This window comes from Alosa pseudoharengus, unplaced genomic scaffold (assembly GCF_046254945.1).
Source record: "Alosa pseudoharengus isolate Yale_2024_CS ecotype anadromous, Long Island Sound unplaced genomic scaffold, YU_APseudo_1.1 YU_APseudo_1.1_scf_5, whole genome shotgun sequence".
NCBI lineage: Eukaryota > Metazoa > Chordata > Actinopteri > Clupeiformes > Clupeidae > Alosa > Alosa pseudoharengus.
The window spans coordinates 4,375,414-4,394,900 of NW_027468837.1; the positions used below are offsets into that span (position 1 = coordinate 4,375,414).

The window sequence follows — 19,487 nt, forward strand, 5'->3', positions numbered from 1 at the left end:
CAGCCGCTGATTCTGTTGAGCAGTGTTAAATCAGACTATTAAACGATACAACTGCTGCCTTCCAATGACGTTGTCGACAATGGATCTGAACAGATAGATCAATAGAACATAGAACTACTTCCGTGCAGTAACCTGGGCTGATACTACATAGGCCAGTCATTACTTCTATAAATCATGGGGCATAGCTATGGGCGATCACAATGTTTATAAATGAAACAGGCATGAGAAAAGGAGATGATTTTCTGACGATTCAACAATGTAACTAGGGCTGCACGATTATGACCAAAATGATAATCACGATTATTTTGATCAATATTGAGATCACGATTATTTATCACGATTATTAATTAATTTTACTGACAAAAATATTTTTTCCCTAAACATATTGGACTTGCTATTTGGCTCACCCAAATTCTTCCCCTCACATTTACTCCCCTAAATTACTGCAAATATAGATTTGACTGCGACTTCCAAACTTCCAAACAACTTCCAAACAAATGTTTTGTGCGTGCTACTTTGTTAATATTTGGGAAAACGCCCACCAGGAATCCTCCCAACGCTCCCCATTAGCCACTTAAGCTCTGCTTTGTGTTCATGAGTTTACTGTAATCGTTAGTCCAGGGGTGTCCAAACTTTTTGACTGAAGGGCCACATTGGGTTTTGAAAATTGGCCAGCGGGCCACACACAAATAATAATAATAATAATAATAATAATGTTTTGTATTATTTAAATGACAAAATAATTTTGTTGTAGAAAATTAATTTCTTAAGAAATACTGTTAATTTGATGCTGTTTAATTCATTTATATCTGCTGCAATGGAGATACTATGTATCTCGATGTGACAAGCTGTTTTGACATTGACATTGTAAACGTTTTCTAAGAAGAGTGTAAAGCAGTTTGCAGTAGCCTAAAGTTAACCACAACGTCGTCTATCGCTGGAAAAAAATAGCGAGCGGCCTATGATAAACTAATAAATGCTCGGCGGGCCGGATTAAAGTGCATGGCTGGCTGCAGTTTGGACACCACTGGTTTAGTCATTCGTTGATATGTAAAACACTGACGTGTAGGCTACATTTTCATTATTGTTCACTCGTTTTGAGTAGGCTGTGTCTTGAAACGCATATGCATTGTAGGTTGCACATGTAGCTTATAAAATACATGAATAAAATTCACGGATCCCGTCGTTAGCTCAACTCTTATTACAGTATAGGCTATTGGAGGAAGCAAACAAGGACTAAAAGTTAACGTGATAAAAAAGGCATGTGTGGTTTACGTCATGTGATGTGTTTCACGGTATGAGTTGAGAGCCCTGCTTTGCTTATATTTTTGGTTAACTTAACTTGCCTGAAATCCGAAATATTTTCGAACAATGGATGATCCGCTTCGAGGGACAAGCTCTTGGCCTTCTGCTGTGCCACACATTTGATTTTTGATCGTCGTTTATTGTATAGTCTAACTAGCCTACTAATAGTTAACATAATGTCACTAGTCCACAGTGCATCAGGCTGAGCAGTGCAGGGAACAGCTGTCATTGGTAGGCTGCATGCAGGCACATGGTCAGACAGGTTTAAGGAGCGCTTGATTTGTTTTGTAGCGGAGCGTTCTATGGGTTGCCAGGTTGGTTCTATGGGTAGAGCACGCATTTGAAATATCGCTCGATCACGCAAATTTGATCGTGGGAAGCCAAAATCGTGATCGTGATTAAAATTCAATTAATTGTGCAGCCCTAAATGTAACCGAATTTGGCATCATTGCGGAAGTTGCTAGACAAGCTTTTTCTGTCGCTAGGGATGGTCAAAAGTCACTAAATCTAGCGACAAAATCACAAAATTGGAAACACTGAGCACATGTATTAAGGCCTAAAAGACCAAGAAAGTGACTTCGGATTGACTTCCAGGTCACAGAAATCGGAAAAATGAAATATCATATAAAATTTCGGCCCTGTGGTTGTTTTTTTTTAAATGTTCTACTTTTGATCTGACCATAAAATGTTACACTGTTAAATAGTCATATTACTCAAAATGAAATGAATACTTGGACAACACTCTATTATTTGTTTTGGCTTGGAGGTGACTATATTTTGATAGTGAAGCCAAACACTGCCATTTTTACATTCCAACTACATCTTCACATTTATATATTTTGCCTATTTTGTTGCCTTTGCTTATCTTCATCTTTTCTGGTTGCCTAGGCACAATCTCAAACAACAAAACTAGTAGACATGTGGCACACTGATGGCGAACAATCCCCTGATTCTTGTGTGATAACTGTGTGATAATTCTTGTGGCAAATATTATTAAATATTTTGGTCATTGATGTTTGTTGTAGACAACAGAGGCCATTGATGTGTACTCATTTGGACACTTACTGTATGAAATGGTATACGGAAGACCACCAGATACTTTGCCCTTGGACCAGCTACCTCCAGCCCCTTTCACATCTGTGGGTTAGTGAGCAACTTCTAGTCCTTTATACAGGTTTACACATGCATAAGGTACAAGGTACTGATTATGTGGTCTTTGGTGTTGTGATACTTTATTCATTCATGCTTTCAGTGTCCTATCATGAAATCTGGAGCGCTGTGTAGCTTCTGTCAGCAGAGATCAACAGGCCCATGACACTATACATGTCAATTTAATGTAAAGTGACATAATATGAACGCTAATTTTTGGCCCACAGTCCTCCACCCAGATTAAGTTTTGACCCTTTATAGTGTAGAATTTGGGCACCTCTGGTTTGTGGTGTAAAAAAAAAATTTTCATGTCAGAAAAACAAATGCAACTAAGATTGTAAGGTCTATGGTCTATACATGCTCATTGACTATATGTTGGGAGCTCTCAGTAGCAGACTTTAAAATGAGATTCACATGCGCATGAACATTACCCCCCCCCCCCCATTACCAGTGAAACTAATCACATAACCCCTTGATATGTAGCTGGGTGTTGTTTTTCTCCTCTTATTAGACTACCCTCTCAGAAAAGCAGAGTTATAAATGCTTCAGGGAATCACATGACATCTTACTATTTGAAGTTGAACCAAGTATAGTGTGTCACTTGCCTTCTATATTACGATTCTGATTTCATGAGCTCATTAATCATGAATGATTAATAAATACAGTGGCTATAAAAAGTAGTCACACACTTGGATATTTTCCCCTTTTGTTGCGTTTATAAATAGAATCTATAATGTACAAAAAAAACTCAAAGCTGTACAAAGATATACAAGAATGTACAAAAAAACAGACAAAGTGAAAGTGGTTTTCTACAAAGTAATGTTTTTTAATTAATTACAAATATATAATCTAGCAGAAGTGGTTGCATTGAGTGCAGTGTATAGTACAGTAGTATAAAGACACCTGTATAACATATATGGAAATCCTAATTCAGTCTGCAGGAGAACTGCGACTTGGTAGATTTACAGTGAAAACTACATAGAAATGGTTTAAAGATAATAAGGTGAATGTTCTTGCATGCCCAAGACCTTAATCTATTAGAGAATTTGTGGATGGACTTGAAAAGCGTAGTTCTCACCCAGTCCCTATGTAACTTGACAGAACTTCAGCAGTTTTGCAAAGAAAAATCGAGTAAAATTGCAATATCCAGATATTCAAGCCTAATTGAGACCTATCCATGCAGACTCTGTACTGTTATTGCAGCCAGAGGTGAATTTACTAAATACTGACTTGAAGAGGGTGAATATTTAGGCAATCGCTCATTTTGAATTGTATATTTTTAATTAATTAACATTACTTTGAAAAAATCTGTTTTCACTTTTAACTTTTTTTTTTGTAAATTCCTTTCAAATCCAAATTATATTGACCATGATTCCATTTATGAAATCAATAAAAGGGGAAAATATCTAAGGGTGTGCATACATTTTATAGTACTGTAACTGGTCATGCAGTTTCTGATCTGCTTCACTTTGATCCCCTCAGTGCCTGTGTTGCAGTCCATTCTGTCCACTGAGGCCTGTAAAACAGGGATGCCCTCCGTTCTACAACTTTTACAGACACCGTAAGTCACACCCCATTATCCCCTTTTCCCATCTATTGCCTCCATTCATTTACTCACATCATACTCGCTAAACATTGTAACTTACTGCACAGAATTTGTTTGTTGCCGTACAGACACATCTCTGACTGTTGATTTGATAGCACTCTGCATTGGTTTTAAACAGACTATTCAAAGATGTGTTGCTGTTTAACTCGGAGAAGGCCCAGTTCAAGGTAAATTATTTCCCTGTAGGCGGTGGTCAGATGTCTTTTAGTTATAACTAACAATAGCTTGATTACATCAACTTTATGTGTGTATATGTATGCATGTCAGCATGTATGAATGACCGTGTGTTTTTGTGTGTGAACTCTGTGTGTGAAAATTACACATGAATTATGTAAATTATTAATAACCCTTTTCTCCCCAAAATAGATCACCACCAAATTAAAAGAGGCATTGAAAACTGCCAAAGACAGCCTGGAAAAGAGACTTCAGGAGGAACAGAAAATTGTCAGTTCTGTGCCATACCATCTCATGCTGTGTAGAATTGGTGGTATTATTGGGTCTAGATATAGCAGTATTCATGCTAGTTGTATAAGTCATGACATAATGCATCCTCACACCCAATATACATTTACTGCCCTTTTATATAAACAAACAGATATAAGATTTAATAGGGCAGTGTGTTTTCTGTCATTAGATTCATCAGCACAGAAGGTTGACCAGAGCACAATCTCACCACGGTTCAGAGGAAGAGAAGAAAAGGAGGAAAATTCTAGCAAGAAAGGTATACATGTGCATGTCCCATATGATGCACCCTCTCAGTTATTTGACCTTGTGACCCAGTGAATGATCACATTATTTTGCTGACAAAAATATTTTTTCTTTAGAAATCCAGACAGTCAACTTATGAGAATGAAGAGGACCTCTCTGTGAAGTACAGCAACAATTCTGGTAAGTGAAGTACAGTAACAACTCTGGTCTTTATAATGGCCCCCAGAACAGTTAATAGTATCTTTTGGATTGTTTCTGAGCATTCTATGGAACAAAACATGGATGTATTCAGTGAGGGGAAAAATTCCCTAGGTGTAATAAAAACTTTCAACAGACACTCACATTATTCCTGCACAGTGTGTGAACGATAGTTAAGGCATACACACAGGACATTTAGGCTCAATCCCAATTCTCTGTTTAACCCCTTCCCCTACTTCGATATTTTACAACATATCCCAATGGTCGTTACTTGACATCAGAAGCAATCGCTACCTGTAGTTGATGCCAGGAGTCAGCAGCAGTAGGTTATGCAGCATTCATATCAGACGAGCGGTAAAAAAGCTAAGCGAATTTTACTGCTGCTGGACTTAAATTACATTTCGGACATGGTATGCTGCCAATTTGTCTTGTCATACTACGTGTCACCACCAGGGGAAGTGCAATTGAATTTCGTTCCTATGTGCAATGACAATAAAGGCATTCTATTCTATTCTATTCTATTTCCGGTGTATCAGACATGGAAATGCTTAAACAAAATGCGATTTTTGAAAACGTCCTCATGTAGAACAGGACCTTTAATATATGATCACAAGATTGAATGCAACATAAAACAATTATCGTTTTAATATTAAAATCCTTACTAATGCCAACATTTTATATTAATGAATCTCTCAACATTTTATATTAATGAATCTCTCGGTGTGCTTGTTTTTCTGGTGTGAGCAGTGTATGTTGGGTATTTCTCTTACCCCTTGGTTTCAAGAACCTTTAGGGAACGTTCCCTGATAATTATATTAAGGATATCTTTTTTTATTTACTATCTATAGTTTTTTGCAACTGTCAAGGAATCTTTTGGGAACGTTCCCTGATGCTTATATTAACACTGTAAAAAATGGGTCTTTTTTGTCTTTTCCCCCCAAAATTGCACTGTGCATACTTCAGAGGGCACTGTTCCCACCTCTTTTGGGGCCTACCATCAAATGCTTGACCTCTTTAGAAAGCTCAGACTCTGTAGTTTCTCAACAAAACAATCAGAATAGCTTTGGGAAGTATTGGCACAGACTTACAGATGCTAGAATATAATTTTTTTTATTTCTGCCGGATAACAAGCATCTCTGAACTGACCACATTTCAGCCCTTTAGGTCACTTGATATGACTTTAGAAACACAACTGAGCCCTAGCAACAGGTCTCGTGAAGCTGTGTGCAAAAGTAGATCAATATAGAATGAAAAATGAGTACTTTAGACCATTATTTACCAAGGAATGCTCATGCGTTTTGTAAAATGCCCTATGGAAACTCCCCATAGGACTTTTGGTTACCCAAAATGCATACTGACAATACAATTAAAATGAAAAGTAACACTCTGAGGTTTCTTGTAGACTATTTGGATTGTATATCAGAGGTTCTAATATAGAATGACTACACAAAATATGGAATAATTACACAAAAGTCTATTTTTGCATTTTCCTTGTTGGTTCAATGGGTGTGTTAAAGATGAACTATACATCTGCACAACTAGTATTGGATAAAACAACATGAATATTCAATTTCTATGGATTCCTGTGAATATTTCAATACCCAATATGCTGCATCTACTTATTGCTAAGGATATACACTGTAGCTAGAAGATAGGGAAGCACCAAAGGCGGAGGAGGGGGAGGAGGGCATTTTTGATTAAATTTAATTGAGACATCGTAAGATTAATCTGACAATGTAAAGCACTATATAGATTGTACATGGAAAAGGTTGTCATGTATGGATTCCCAAGAGTCCAAGCTTTCAAATTGTGTATAACATTACTATACTACATAGCAATATGGTGAATACAATTGATTTAGAATGGTGGGGAAGGGGGGTAGGTGTTCCAATGATGGAACGCTGTTCTTTAATGATACATTTTTTTATTCTTTAATTGACGTTAACAGAACAGTTTTGTGCAACAACTGTCAGGGAACATTTTGGGAATGTTCGCTGAGGGATTAACTAAGGTCGAATCTTTGTATAATCAGTGGAGTAGATTGCCTAGCAACAATAAACTTATGTTAGCTCGACCCAAAGGTTCAACCAAAGATAAGCTAGTATTATACTTTTAGCTCTCCGTCTGGTTCGACCACGGATTCAATAAAGCACAGTGCCCGCTTAGTAAGCTACAATTTTTCTCTGCTTGTTTTAAACATGGTTCAAAGAACGTTCCATGAACATTCCCGGAACCAAAGATTTAACCATGAAGGAACGTTCCGGCGCTGTCAAGAAAACTTTCCTGAATGACCGTGAGTGAACGTTAGCAGCGAACGTTCCTGTATCCTGTTAATTGTATCACCACCCAATTGTGCTCCTTGGCTGCGAGAATATATGAATGATGAGATGAATGATGAGATGAATGATCAGTAACTACGATGGTGCAACACTATGCTGCAGTGGCGCCATGCATGAACAGACATGTAGTACCACAAAACTACTGTAGGGTTAGTTCAGCAATTTTGCCCAGCCCAAAGTCAAAGGATTCAAAACATACAAAAAAGTTAAATATTTACTACGTTTAGAATGACCAACCATGTTTGGAGTCATAGAATCAACAGAAATGTGTGGCCTTTGGGCATTGTTCTGGAAGTTTTTCTGGAGGTGAAATGGTGTGGTTGAGCCCTACTCTCCCTTGAAACAGGCTCAGGTGCCAGCTCCCCACCCACGTGCCCCTCCTCCCCTACCCCACCATCGACATCAGGTATGTGCCCTGCCCACCATCATGATGTGCTATTGTCAAACCTGCCCCTGTGGTATTAGATTTCCTTGCTTGAACCTCATGTAGGCAAGTGCTCCCCCAACTGGTGACAGGATGTGCAACGCTCACAGCATGTTTAGTAAAAGTCTGTTGATTTAACAATGTCACTAAATGCAGTTTACCGATTTTTGAATGTTAGAACTAGATAGTGATACACATTTTAGGGTTTAACATCAACCTACACTGTCTTTCCTCAGTCCTCATTATTTCCATCTAACTTATACCTCACCATCATCTTATCTGTCTGTAGAATGTGTATTGTTGATTCCGCTCATAGTAAAAAATGAACAGTAATATGTATCTTCCTCTCCCACTCCCTCCTGCCCCCCTCTGCTGTCTTCCAAGTAGAGCATGCACCATTTTGAACGTGTGTGGGGTAAAGTAATTCAATAATGATTCCTTCCTGTTTTAGGGTGCATTTTTACCTGGTAATAGCATTGGACATTATGCTATCAATAGCAACTTGACACCTCCACCTGCACCTGCCTACACACTTCACTTATTGGATATAACTTCCCTGCTTGATAAGCAATTAAACACATACAGAATTTCTGATGACGACGACCAAATGCGTTATTTCTTTTACCTATGCGGCATTAAAGACAGGTCTTAAACATCAGTGATACTCATTAGCTCTGTTGCTGTCAGTTAAGCTTGTTTTGCATGGCAGTGAGCCACAAATAGTGCCATGCCTTTAGAATAGATAGACACAAATAGAAGCATAGTGTAAATCAGTAAATCCGTGGCCTACTGGTTAGCGTTTCGGACTTGTAACCGGAGGGTTGCCGGTTCGAACCCCGACTAGTAGGCACGGCTGAAGTGCCCTTGAGCAAGGCACCTAAACCCTCACTGCTCCCCGAGCGCTGCTGTTGTTGCAGGCAGCTCACTGCGCCAGGATTTGAGTGTGCTTCACCTCACTGTGTGTTCACTGTGTGCTGAGTGTGTTTCACTAATTCACGGATTGGGATAAATGCAGAGACCAAATTTCCCTTACAGGATCAAAAGAGTATATATACTTACTTACTTACTTATATACACAGCACTTTGCTAACCTGGCAGTGATCCCTCTTTTCAGAACTATTAAGATATTGCTATCCAAATTTGCTATATTGCCAGATATTCTCCCTCACACACACAAAACCTAACCTTACAAAATGTAGTAATGGCATATATTGTCTTTCCATTAGTCTTGTAATAATATATAATATTGGTATGTAATGTCATTGTATCTATTAATATTCGGTTATATTTTCAGTTTGTGACTTTTAATGAGCCTAGAAGGGGGTCTTCCAGCAGCACAGCATACAGCTCCACCCTCTCCATTACACCATAAAAAACATACACAATTTCATGGCAAAATTCATAAATCGGTTAATATAAACCTCAATCAATCAATCAATCAGTAAAATTACCAGTAGGCCTATTAAAAGAACACTATAACACACCAGCCTACAAAATTTGCCTGTTTGTTGCAAACTATTGCCCAAAATATCTCTGTGGGCTTTCAAAAATGATGTTTTATGATTGTTTGTTAGTATGAGCACAGTTTAGCGCAGAGATCATCCATTGAATACAGTCAATCAGTGTGGCCCTGCCATGGGCACATTAGCGTTCATCTGCTATTCAGTGTGAATATTCCAGACCACCTCAAAAAGTGGTCTTGGGGATCAGATCTTGCATATTGAGTGTATCCATACCTGTGCTTAGAGGTGTCGACTCGCTATCAGATAGGAAAAAATCCAATGCCAGGTGAAAACACACCCTTAAAGTTGCAGCATACCCTGTCCTTTCAGCAGAAACACCTGACCCTCTTCACATCTTTCCTCAGAAAGTGCTGGGGTTCTCCACATCCCTTCACATTACTGTTGGCTAGTTAAATTTAAAGTGGTCTGAAAACAAAACGACATTGTAATTGAAAATTCACTTCATTTTTTGGTAGCTTAATTGACTACAATTTAAATTTGTACAAGAAATGTCCTGCTTTGAACAGGGTTAATGCAACTTTAATGTATCACAATCTGCAATTCAAATTACTTTTTGGAAATTTCAAAGATAAATGACTTATCACCAACCCACACATGCAACGTATATGTCCTAATGACAAAAATGTGAATTACTCTTTCAGCATGTGCTTTTTAACATGTTGTGGATTGTGATAATTTTGTGACCAGGTTAATTTGAGAATTTGCGAAAAGTGAATATTATTTTGTGCCTTTGTAGTTTTTATTTTCTTATATTTGTTTATATTTTCAGCTTACTGCTCAGATGAAGAATAAATTAGTCCTATGTCGCTAAAATGAAAAATAGATTATTTCATATTTGAAATGCAAGGAAAGAGCAAGCGGCGACAACAAGCAAAAAATTACCTTCTGAGAAAATCAGCTGTTTACACATTGTTTAGAGCATTGTTTACAGCTGTTTACACATTAACAGTAGCATAGCCACCTACTTCATTCACCTTGACTCTCCTGTCTGCAAAAGAAATCTTATTTATCCTCACATTTGGAGTGACTAGCCTAGCTTATGTAGAGGTTATTGCTGTAGCCTACTAGAAATGAGTCAAACCAAGGAAGATAGTAGCTTTGATTAGGAAATTAAAATGAGTGTCTGTAGGCTACGTAGGACCAAACCAGACTTTGTGACAAAAGTTTCATCTAAGCATTTATTTTGCCTTCAAAGTCATATTTTGGGGTTGTTTTTCAGTGTAATATTTCGCTGAGAGATGCATTAGAGGTTAAGGAATGTATTTGTGGTCAAATTAGAAAAATTATATTTTCTTTCAAATCGCTATATCTCCGATTTCATTTTAGCGACATAGGACTCATTTTGTCGTGGCATGCCCCAAATGGCCAGAATTGTATGCAAGCAGTTATTATTACATTAACTACAAAATCTATTAAAGCCATATTCACACACTAGGGCTGGGCGATATAAATTATATAAGAAAATGTAATGTGTTTCTGAATGGCCCATATTAGTATGCTAATGCCCTGCTGAATGGAACATGGGTCATTCGGTGTCAAATCAGATAAGGTTGTTGCCGTACTGTCTCCGATTTTTCTTCTTATCTTTTTCAGACCTCGAAATTCTTTCATTTTTACAGCTTGAAAAACATGTGCCACATGTAACAAAGTAAACATTATGCCTTACTACAGCAATTCCCTGTGTATTAGTCACATTATGTATAATGACCTGTGAAGGACCGTCATGACCTCTTGAAACACCTCATTAGCTATCTACAGTGGGCATCACTTTCAAATGGCCACTTCAGTCGCGCATTACGAGGCGTGAAGCTGCGTGAAGCTTTAGTACCACTTTCAGCCACTGTGCGTCGCTCTGCCACTGTACATCGCTCTGCCTGCCGCCCCTTCTGAAAAAGTTCGATTTACCTCGATTTAGGCTACTTGGGTATGGCTTAAGGCTTGACTACACGGTGGTAACGGAAATCGAAATTTGCTGTCTACATTATTGTCAGTGTTGGGTTAACGCAACTACGCAAATCAAAACAGTGGTGTGATAATTGAGCCAGTAGAGAAATAACTGTTCAGAATTAATCTGTAGCCTTGGGTAGGCTTCTGCGACGTTTTTAACAGGCTACGCTATAGAGGCTTAGACAACTATGACCCACGTTTTGGTTTCGTAAAATTAATTTGCCCTACTTCTTGACTGCAATGTAGTCACTTGACTGCTTGACATGTCATTTTTATTTTTCTGTACAATAAACAAATACATCTGCTTTATGCCGCAGAATTACATTCATATTTGGAACTTACATAGTCCAATGCATCGTTACACTACGTTAGTGTTTCCCAAAACCATAGTAGCAACGAACGTTCGCAACCACTATCGTAAAGTTGTGTAGTTACAACTACACCTCTCGACCTGTGGTAGAATGCTAGTAGAAGCATATTTCCCGGGATCTTCATGTCAAAGACGTCACTGACGCCAGTTATTTGTTTGCAAATTAATAATTATAGATATATTTAGGTTTCTAATTGATATTTACACTTCTAACCACCATACATCCATATTTTAAAATGCCCAAGGCAGAAAATACATACATTAAAAGTCAATTTGCAGCCATGTGCACATAAGTAAAAGTCACACACCTGCAGATAATAATAAGGTGGTGCGCACTTTTTGACGAGTCAGCTGAGAATATGTAGCCTTTGATTTTCATGGAGGGGGGGGGGGTCCTTGTTAGTTTACGCAAACCAAGCCAAGAAGGCTGATTCTGATTTTGATAATATGATCTGCACAAAAGATAAACTTAGGTAAACAACGATGTCAATATTGTTGTCAAAATCTTAACCCAGATTCGAACTCTTGGACAGGGGACTGGTAACTGCTGTGCAACGGCGGCTGTCATCTGCCGGCCTTAACGCAATGCGTCACAGAAGTATGTGCAGGTGCCCGTTCACGTGCTACTAAACGTCATTAACCACCTTAGTCCAGACTACTGAAGTTTGGAAACTATCATGGTCCAAACTTACAGTACTATGTAAGTACGACAGTTTTGGGAAACAGTCGTAACTTACATGTTGGTTAGTTGAACGATGCATCCTGTTAGTAAAAAGCTAACCTCCGTAGTTGTACGGGAAACGCACCCCAGATCAGCTTGTAGGCCATTAGCAATCTGTTTATTTTATTTTATGAAGCCTACACAGTAGATCACATGCCACATTCTACCTGAATATCATTTTAAAAGTAGTCTGACAAAGCTTATTGTTTTGTGACACAGCTAAACACTGGTACCTCATAGAACGTCTATAACATAGCCTAGGTGGTCGCAACTCACAAAAGTAAAGCAGATAGAAAGAACTCACGCAAATCTAGCCTACAACACACAGACAGCTTTATGCGCAGGGGAGCATACTACTTTTGCAGTCAATAAGCATACTACTTATTGACTGCAATGTAGTCAATTGACTGCTTGACAGGTTATTTTTATTTTTCTGTACAATAAACAAATACATCTGCTTTATGCCGCAGAATTATGCACTTGGCCAGCCTATAGAACGGGCACATTTTGGAGAGAATAGAGAATGTACGCACGCAAGAATCTGTAGGCTATTTGTGGCTGGTTACCAGCAAACAATGTTTAATGCATTAACTCAAGACGTCAAACATTTTCTAAACAATACAAACAGAAAGGATGCAGCAGGCAGCAAATGTAGAAGAGTCATTTCCAGTGGAAGAACAAAATGCTGAATGAAGCCCAAAGATATGAAGGCATATCTGGCAAGTTGTTATTTTTTGAAGACGTAAATGGTTGGGCTATAGGCCTAGTTTGCAAGGAGACATAAAGCGTGAGCATAGGAGGATTACTGTTAGCGCAGGATTTATATAAAATTCTTCAACAGAAGGCCTGCCTCGAATGCAGGCTTGCCCAAAAAAAGGCCTGTGGTTTGCGCAACCTACAGTAAGTAGGTCTTAGTGAGTTAGGAGTCCTCTAGACTTCTTTTCAGCTGTCTCAGAGGTGGAAAGTTGCGTTCGTTGGTGGCAGGGCCGGATTAACTGTTCATAGACCTTGGGAACAAATGTCTGATGCCCCCCCCCTGCCCCCCAGCCAACGTTAATCGGGCAGTCAGTTAATAGGCCTATCGTGAAGATTTGTATTGCCATTTAAGGCACGAGCGCATCTGTGAGGCCAAGCCTCACCAAGTAGCCCATTTGTTTACAACTAACATTACATTTAATTAAACTGCTTATAGGCTATGCCGAAATAGTTTCAACATTTTGAATATCAGTGTCGGGTGAATTAGGAAATGCCTTATGGCTGAAATCTGCTTGGGATCCCCCCTGTCAAGCAATAACCATACAAAAAGTTAAAAACAGATGACATGATGCGCGTCACTGACATAATGCGCACATAATATAGCCTAGATATTCCAATATATTCGAATACATGTGTTTATTTTAGAGGGGATATTCGAACGTCATTTTTGAGCAATTTTGACAGCCCTAGTCCACTGTAGGCTACGCCAATCGTCTATTAACACCTTCCACCTAACCCCGGTGAGTGGGGGTCGCTATAATGCATGTGAAATAGCACCATTGAGTAGCCTATGCGAAATAGCCTTAAAATCGTTCCGGTGTTGTGCCTTCTGGTTTCTCCACCTACTGGTTTCCTTGCGCGTGCATGCGCTGCAGCAGTTGTCAGACATTCACAAACAAGTTGTTTTAGGTGGTTTGAAGTCGCTTTTTTATACGCCATGAGCGCTCGGCTACATTACAGCCACTCGGACAAAAGACATGTAAAAAATATATGTTTTGAAAACTAGCATTAAACTGGATTCGATCCCGCAAAAGCAACACACGCGTGACTCTCCATCCTGATTCCCTACTCTTTGAGCCAACTAATATGTTACGCGAATCAATTAACTATTGTAGGCTACCATTAATTAATAACGTAGGCAACACCCAGGTAACATGTTGTCCAGGCTATCTGAAACAAGGGGTTGCCTCTCATCTACAACAACTGGTTACCTTGGACTGCTACAGTCGTCAGTGCACTGTGCACAGTAGGCCTATGCTACTCTTTGTGGTTGATCCACTAAAAATAAAAGATGTATTTGGTGATGACGTTATTGTAGGCCTAGTAGACCTAAATTCTGAGAAATTAAATGGTACGAGAAACGATCTACATAGCGCACCAGACCGCGATGTCTTCAAGGGTTGAATGAAGGGAGTTTGCAAAAATTAGTGTGTTTTTCAAGTCAATAAACATTCTTAATTTTCGAATGTCTTTGTCAGGGAACATCTGACTTTTAAAAACCATAGGCCTGGTAGTCGCTCAGACAAGGAGTTATAAGATAAAGGCAATACCATTTGTGTCACCTAATGCAGTTCAGTGAATTAGCAAGATACCATCAGAAGGCAACAATCATAAAGCACAGTGCGCGCGCTCTCTCCCCTGCGCATAAAGCTGTCTGCGTGTTGTAGGCTAGATTTGCGTGAGTTCTTTCTATCTGCTTTACTTTTGTGAGTTGCGACCACCTAGGCTATGTTATAGACGTTCTATGAGGTACCAGTGTTAAGCTGTGTCACAAAACAAATAAGCTTTGTCAGACTACTTTTAAAATGATATTCAGGGCTATATACATTTTAAACATTCGGGGCTGAAGACCCGACAAAGCCTTGCGTTAATTCTTCAGGTGGGACGTGTCAGGAATTTTCATATGAGAGACGCTCTCATTGGTGGTTAGTGTATGAAGTAGGGAATTGACAGCAACATATCCAATCACATTATGAGAGATGCTGAATTTAACATAAACTGCGATGTTTGATTTTAAATGAATGTAAATTTAGCCGGGACTGTAAGCTGGCACACGTGGGTGCTCGATGTTTTCAGTGGGTGCCCGAGAGACAAGCGTATCTCGCGGTTGCATCCATTACAAACAAACATGCAATGTGAACGTCTGGGATTGGGGAGAGCACTAAATGCTCTTCTGAATAAGCACAAAGTCAAGAAAAACACTCTTTAATAATCAAAGAAATAAACGCTAATGAAGTAAACTTGTGACCATCAAAAATAGTTTATCGCCTGTAACTCTGTGATAACAGGACGTAACAGGAAGGCATTTGGCTGAGCAACGGAGGTTAATATGCTCTATATTTTGTCCAAATGATGTCTGTCTATCATCGTTGCACTCGGAGAAAACCAGAATGTTTAATTTGTCCTGCGTTTTTTCTACGGCTGCAAACGGGATTCACTCGCTGTTAACCAAATATTTCTTTATTAGGGCAGGGCAGGCATATTTCTGGCTATTAAATTATTTCTAAACCAGTCTGCTAAAGTCTGTAGTGAAGTCTGTGTAGGGCAGGGGTGGGCAACTAATTTCCCCAAGGGGCCACATGACAAACTGGGACTGTTGAGGAGGGCCGGACTCAAAATACCGAACTCAAGTCTGAACTCAATTCTGTTCAATTCTATTCTGTTCTTGTATAACATTAAGTAAATCATATGGTTTTGTTTACTAGTCGTAAGAACAGATGAAAATGTGAGGGAGACAAAGGAAAAACAGCAATAGGCCTATTTAATCTATGTCCAGTATTTAATCCTCATTCCTCAAAATGATTTTTTGACATTGACATTTTTTTCAGTTTTCAAAGACTGATATAAAAAAGTACTACAATATCTATATAATTAGGCTAGGTCATGAAAATGTGAAGGAGTCAGTACAACCGATAGGCCGTGCCACCATTTCATCAACACTCAGCAATATTTCATCATTAAATCATTACCATCATTAAATTAACTCTATGCAGAATTAGACTACGAAAATGTGGAGCAGACAAGAGTAGGCTGTCATTAATTAATCAACATGCACAAAGAAAACTATTTAAAAAATGTAGGCTATGTTTTTGCTTTAACTTTATGCACATAACTGTGATTGGTGAACTCGCTCTGTGTGTTGAGCCGGCTGCTTCAAGCAACCTGTGGGTAGTAGCATCATACTAGTTCGCTAACATAAGCTTTGCAAATAAACTCAGACATATTTTGGTTACAATTACGGGGTTATCCGATTGTAAACTGTCTATCTGCCAGTAACGTTTTGAAATGAACACCAACGAGCAGCAGTAGGAGTTCGTTCTAACAACCTTTGCGGTGGTGAGCGACGCAGACATAAGAGACACAAAACTTTGAAAGGTTTACGCCGACGTAAAGGCAACTGCATTGTGTCGACGCAGAAGCATTTTTCTATTCACCAGCACATCAGTGAGGGTGTTTACGTCGCCGCATCCACGCACAAATGTATGGGCGTACAAATAGCAGTCGCTTTCAAAATAAAAACAACGATATTGATTTGCATGCATTATCTCTATGCTAGGCTCTTGACTATTGTTCTTTCACGGACCTTACGCGGGCCGGTCAGGGAAAGCCCACGGGCCGGATGTGGCCCGCGGGCCGTATGTTGCCCATGTATGGTGTAGGGTTTTCCAGCTCCATTTCTTTTTACGAGACACCCTGCTCACTTGAGACCTCTGCCGGTTGTTGCAGCGTCGTTGCAGCGTCACTGGAAAAATACAAATTAAAGTCGCGTGATGCCGCGTGATCCCGCGCGCGGACCGCGAGAGAAGCTGGCCAAGTCGAAGCACTGCCCACTGTAATTAGCCTTTGGTTGGCATTTCATCATTGAATTGTTGCCTAATGTTAATCAAATTATTGATCGAACATCGTAAAGTAATATACAAATACTAAGATTAAGATTTAAAGATAGGGGATATAAGAATGTCTTAAATTCAGTTTATTCAGTCAATTCTATTTGAAGTATTTTTTTACATTCATATTACAAATACTAAGATTAAGATTTAAAGATAGGGGATATAAGAATGTCTTAAATTCAGTTTATTCAGTCCATTCTATTTGAAGTATTTTTTTACATTCTGAATCAGCTTGAAGTAAAAAGGGAGCCTTTAAGTTAAGGAATCTGCTGTTTATAGCCAAAGTGTAGGATCTGCAATAGGATACATGAGACAATATAAATAAATGAGATACACGAGACAATATAAATAAATGAGATACATGACAATATAAATAAGTGGGCTCATTAATAATTAATAACAAGTTATTTGTTTAGTAAGATGAGAAAGGATGGAATAAAATATCTCTTTAAAAAAAAAAGCTTTCCCGAATTCTTCCTGAAAGGAAGGAAAAGGTTCTGAACTGCCAATGTTGCTTTCCTCCTGTTTTTTATGTGTACAGCTCCAAACAAAAATGATGGTAAAAAGTTCTTGTATTTTTAGCCTTGGTGATATTCTTCCAATTTATTTACTGCAGTTTATGACTATATGTCAAACTACTACCACTGCACTGCAGCCAAGGTCAACCCGAAGGTCATCCTGCGATGTACTTTACATTAATCATTTTCTCAGTTTGCCATTTTACCAGATACTGCACTTTTGGTTTGTACTGCAAAAATGATAATTATCAATTTCATGATATTAACATGATCAATCATGATCATTTATTTTATCATATCTCCCAGCCCTAGCACACAGTTGAGTTTGATGTTCTTTAGAATTAGCTGCAGAATGAACTGAACTAGTGCTTTCTGATTGACACAGGAGCCTCTGAGGCACCACCACCTCCTCCTCTTCCTCCCCCTCCTCCTTCTCTCCCTCCTACTGTGCTGTCACCGTGTGATTCTGGCCCTCCTCCCCTGGCTTCTCCATCATCAAGTGGTTTGGGCCGTACTGCCCTTCTCAGCTCTATCCAGAGCTTCAGTAAGGGCAAGCTGAAGAAAGCAGAGACCCAGGACAGCAGTAACCCCCTCGTTTGAGGAGCAACCCAGCTCTACACTTCCCTTTGCTTTATCTTTGTCAGGTTCTTTGTTCATTGTTATGGTATTTCAGGGTAAAACACATGAAGAACAGGACATACTGCTTTGTATTTATAAAGATAAAGGGGCAAACAACAAATCTTAATCTGGTCTTCCAGTCTCTTCAGTTGTCCGGCATCATGAAATGCCCTCTTTGAAAGGCTTTGATAATCTTGCTTTATTGATGGAATAAACCAGCATGAGCTTTTCAATTTGCGATTCAATTCTTATCTGAATGTTTGACAGTTTTACTCTAAAAAGATGCCATGGAGGTACACATTTGAACCACCTGATCCTTTGTTTTTATTATTTTCGTATCATAATTTTTACAGCTGCAAACCGGGCTTTCAGTTCACATCTGCTGCATTCTTTATTTTACCTTATTTTATTGTGTGCCATTTTAATCTCAATCACATTTCTATGTTTATTTGAATATGCACTCAAATGAAACAGATGGTTTGTTTGAGTTGTGAATTTGTGCCACTTTGTACCATTGTGCCTATATGTATATAGTATAAATATGTAAGAACTGAAGTGGATTTTGCTTCTTTGTTTTCCATTTTGCGCCATGCCAAAAACACAAGTTTATTCACAAACCATGTTCTGTGTCTACATTTTGCTTAATGCAAAAATGTTCATGTGCATTGTTCAGGAATTAGCATGAGCGTGTTGCTCAAAACTAAATTAGACAGTAGTAGATGTCCAAATAGTCTGCAAATTGCCATCGAAGTAAAACTTATTTGTATATGCATTTGTATGTATTTAACATAGCAGCAAAACAAGCTTAAGAGATAAATGCCACAATTATTTTTGTGTTATATTGAATATATAAGAAGTTTTATCTTCTCTCTATAGCACTTTACCACATGGTCTCTCTTAGTGGTCTTGAAAAGAGTTTACAATGATATGAAATGTATTGTGTTATACAGCAGAATAATTCTTTTAATATATGGTGTTGGTTATCTGCCTTTTGCTGAAACCCTGTACATCTTCCACAACCACTGTTTGAAGCACTTAAGGTGGAGCCTCAAGCTGTTTTTACTTAGTAGTAGCATAGAACATTTTTGCTTGAGTTGTCTGAAAACATTGTGTAGATATGAATATTATTTTTGATGGAATGGTCATTAAATTTTAAATAAATCTGACAAGAATTAGCTTGGTCTCTACATTTACTAACTTTTTAGCTTATTTGCATTTATACATTTATTTATTAGCTGTTCTACCGGCAGTCACACATGTATTTAATGCTTCACTCAGTTCTGGAATAGTTCCTTATTCTTTTAAACAGGCTATGGTTACACCTTTGCTAAAGAAAAGTACCCTTAATCCAATGGAGGTGAAGAACTACAGACCTGTCTCCCTTCTTCCTTTCTTGTCAAAGGTTTTGGAGAAAG

General features: G+C 38.6%; 1 protein-coding gene across 4 annotated transcripts in view; it reads left to right on the forward strand.

Annotated features, from left to right (window-relative positions):
• pxk (PX domain containing serine/threonine kinase) overlaps positions 1-19,247 on the forward strand; it is a 46,318-nt gene extending 27,071 nt beyond the window's left edge. Inside the window, exons 11-19 of one of the 4 annotated variants that reach the window (XM_076268195.1) lie at positions 2,331-2,448; positions 3,937-4,015; positions 4,179-4,227; positions 4,427-4,504; positions 4,695-4,781; positions 4,885-4,948; positions 7,652-7,711; positions 8,114-8,144; positions 17,840-17,931. In XM_076268195.1, the coding sequence (XP_076124310.1) occupies positions 2,331-2,448; positions 3,937-4,015; positions 4,179-4,227; positions 4,427-4,504; positions 4,695-4,781; positions 4,885-4,948; positions 7,652-7,711; positions 8,114-8,133 (555 nt within the window). In that variant the 3' untranslated portion in view covers positions 8,134-8,144; positions 17,840-17,931. Of the gene's footprint in view, positions 1-2,330; positions 2,449-3,936; positions 4,016-4,178; positions 4,228-4,426; positions 4,505-4,694; positions 4,782-4,884; positions 4,949-7,651; positions 7,712-8,113; positions 8,145-17,839 lie in introns of all 4 variants that reach the window. The other 3 variants (XM_076268196.1, XM_076268193.1, XM_076268194.1) reach the window with 3 other exon arrangements.
• The last annotated feature ends 240 nt before the right edge of the window (positions 19,248-19,487 follow it).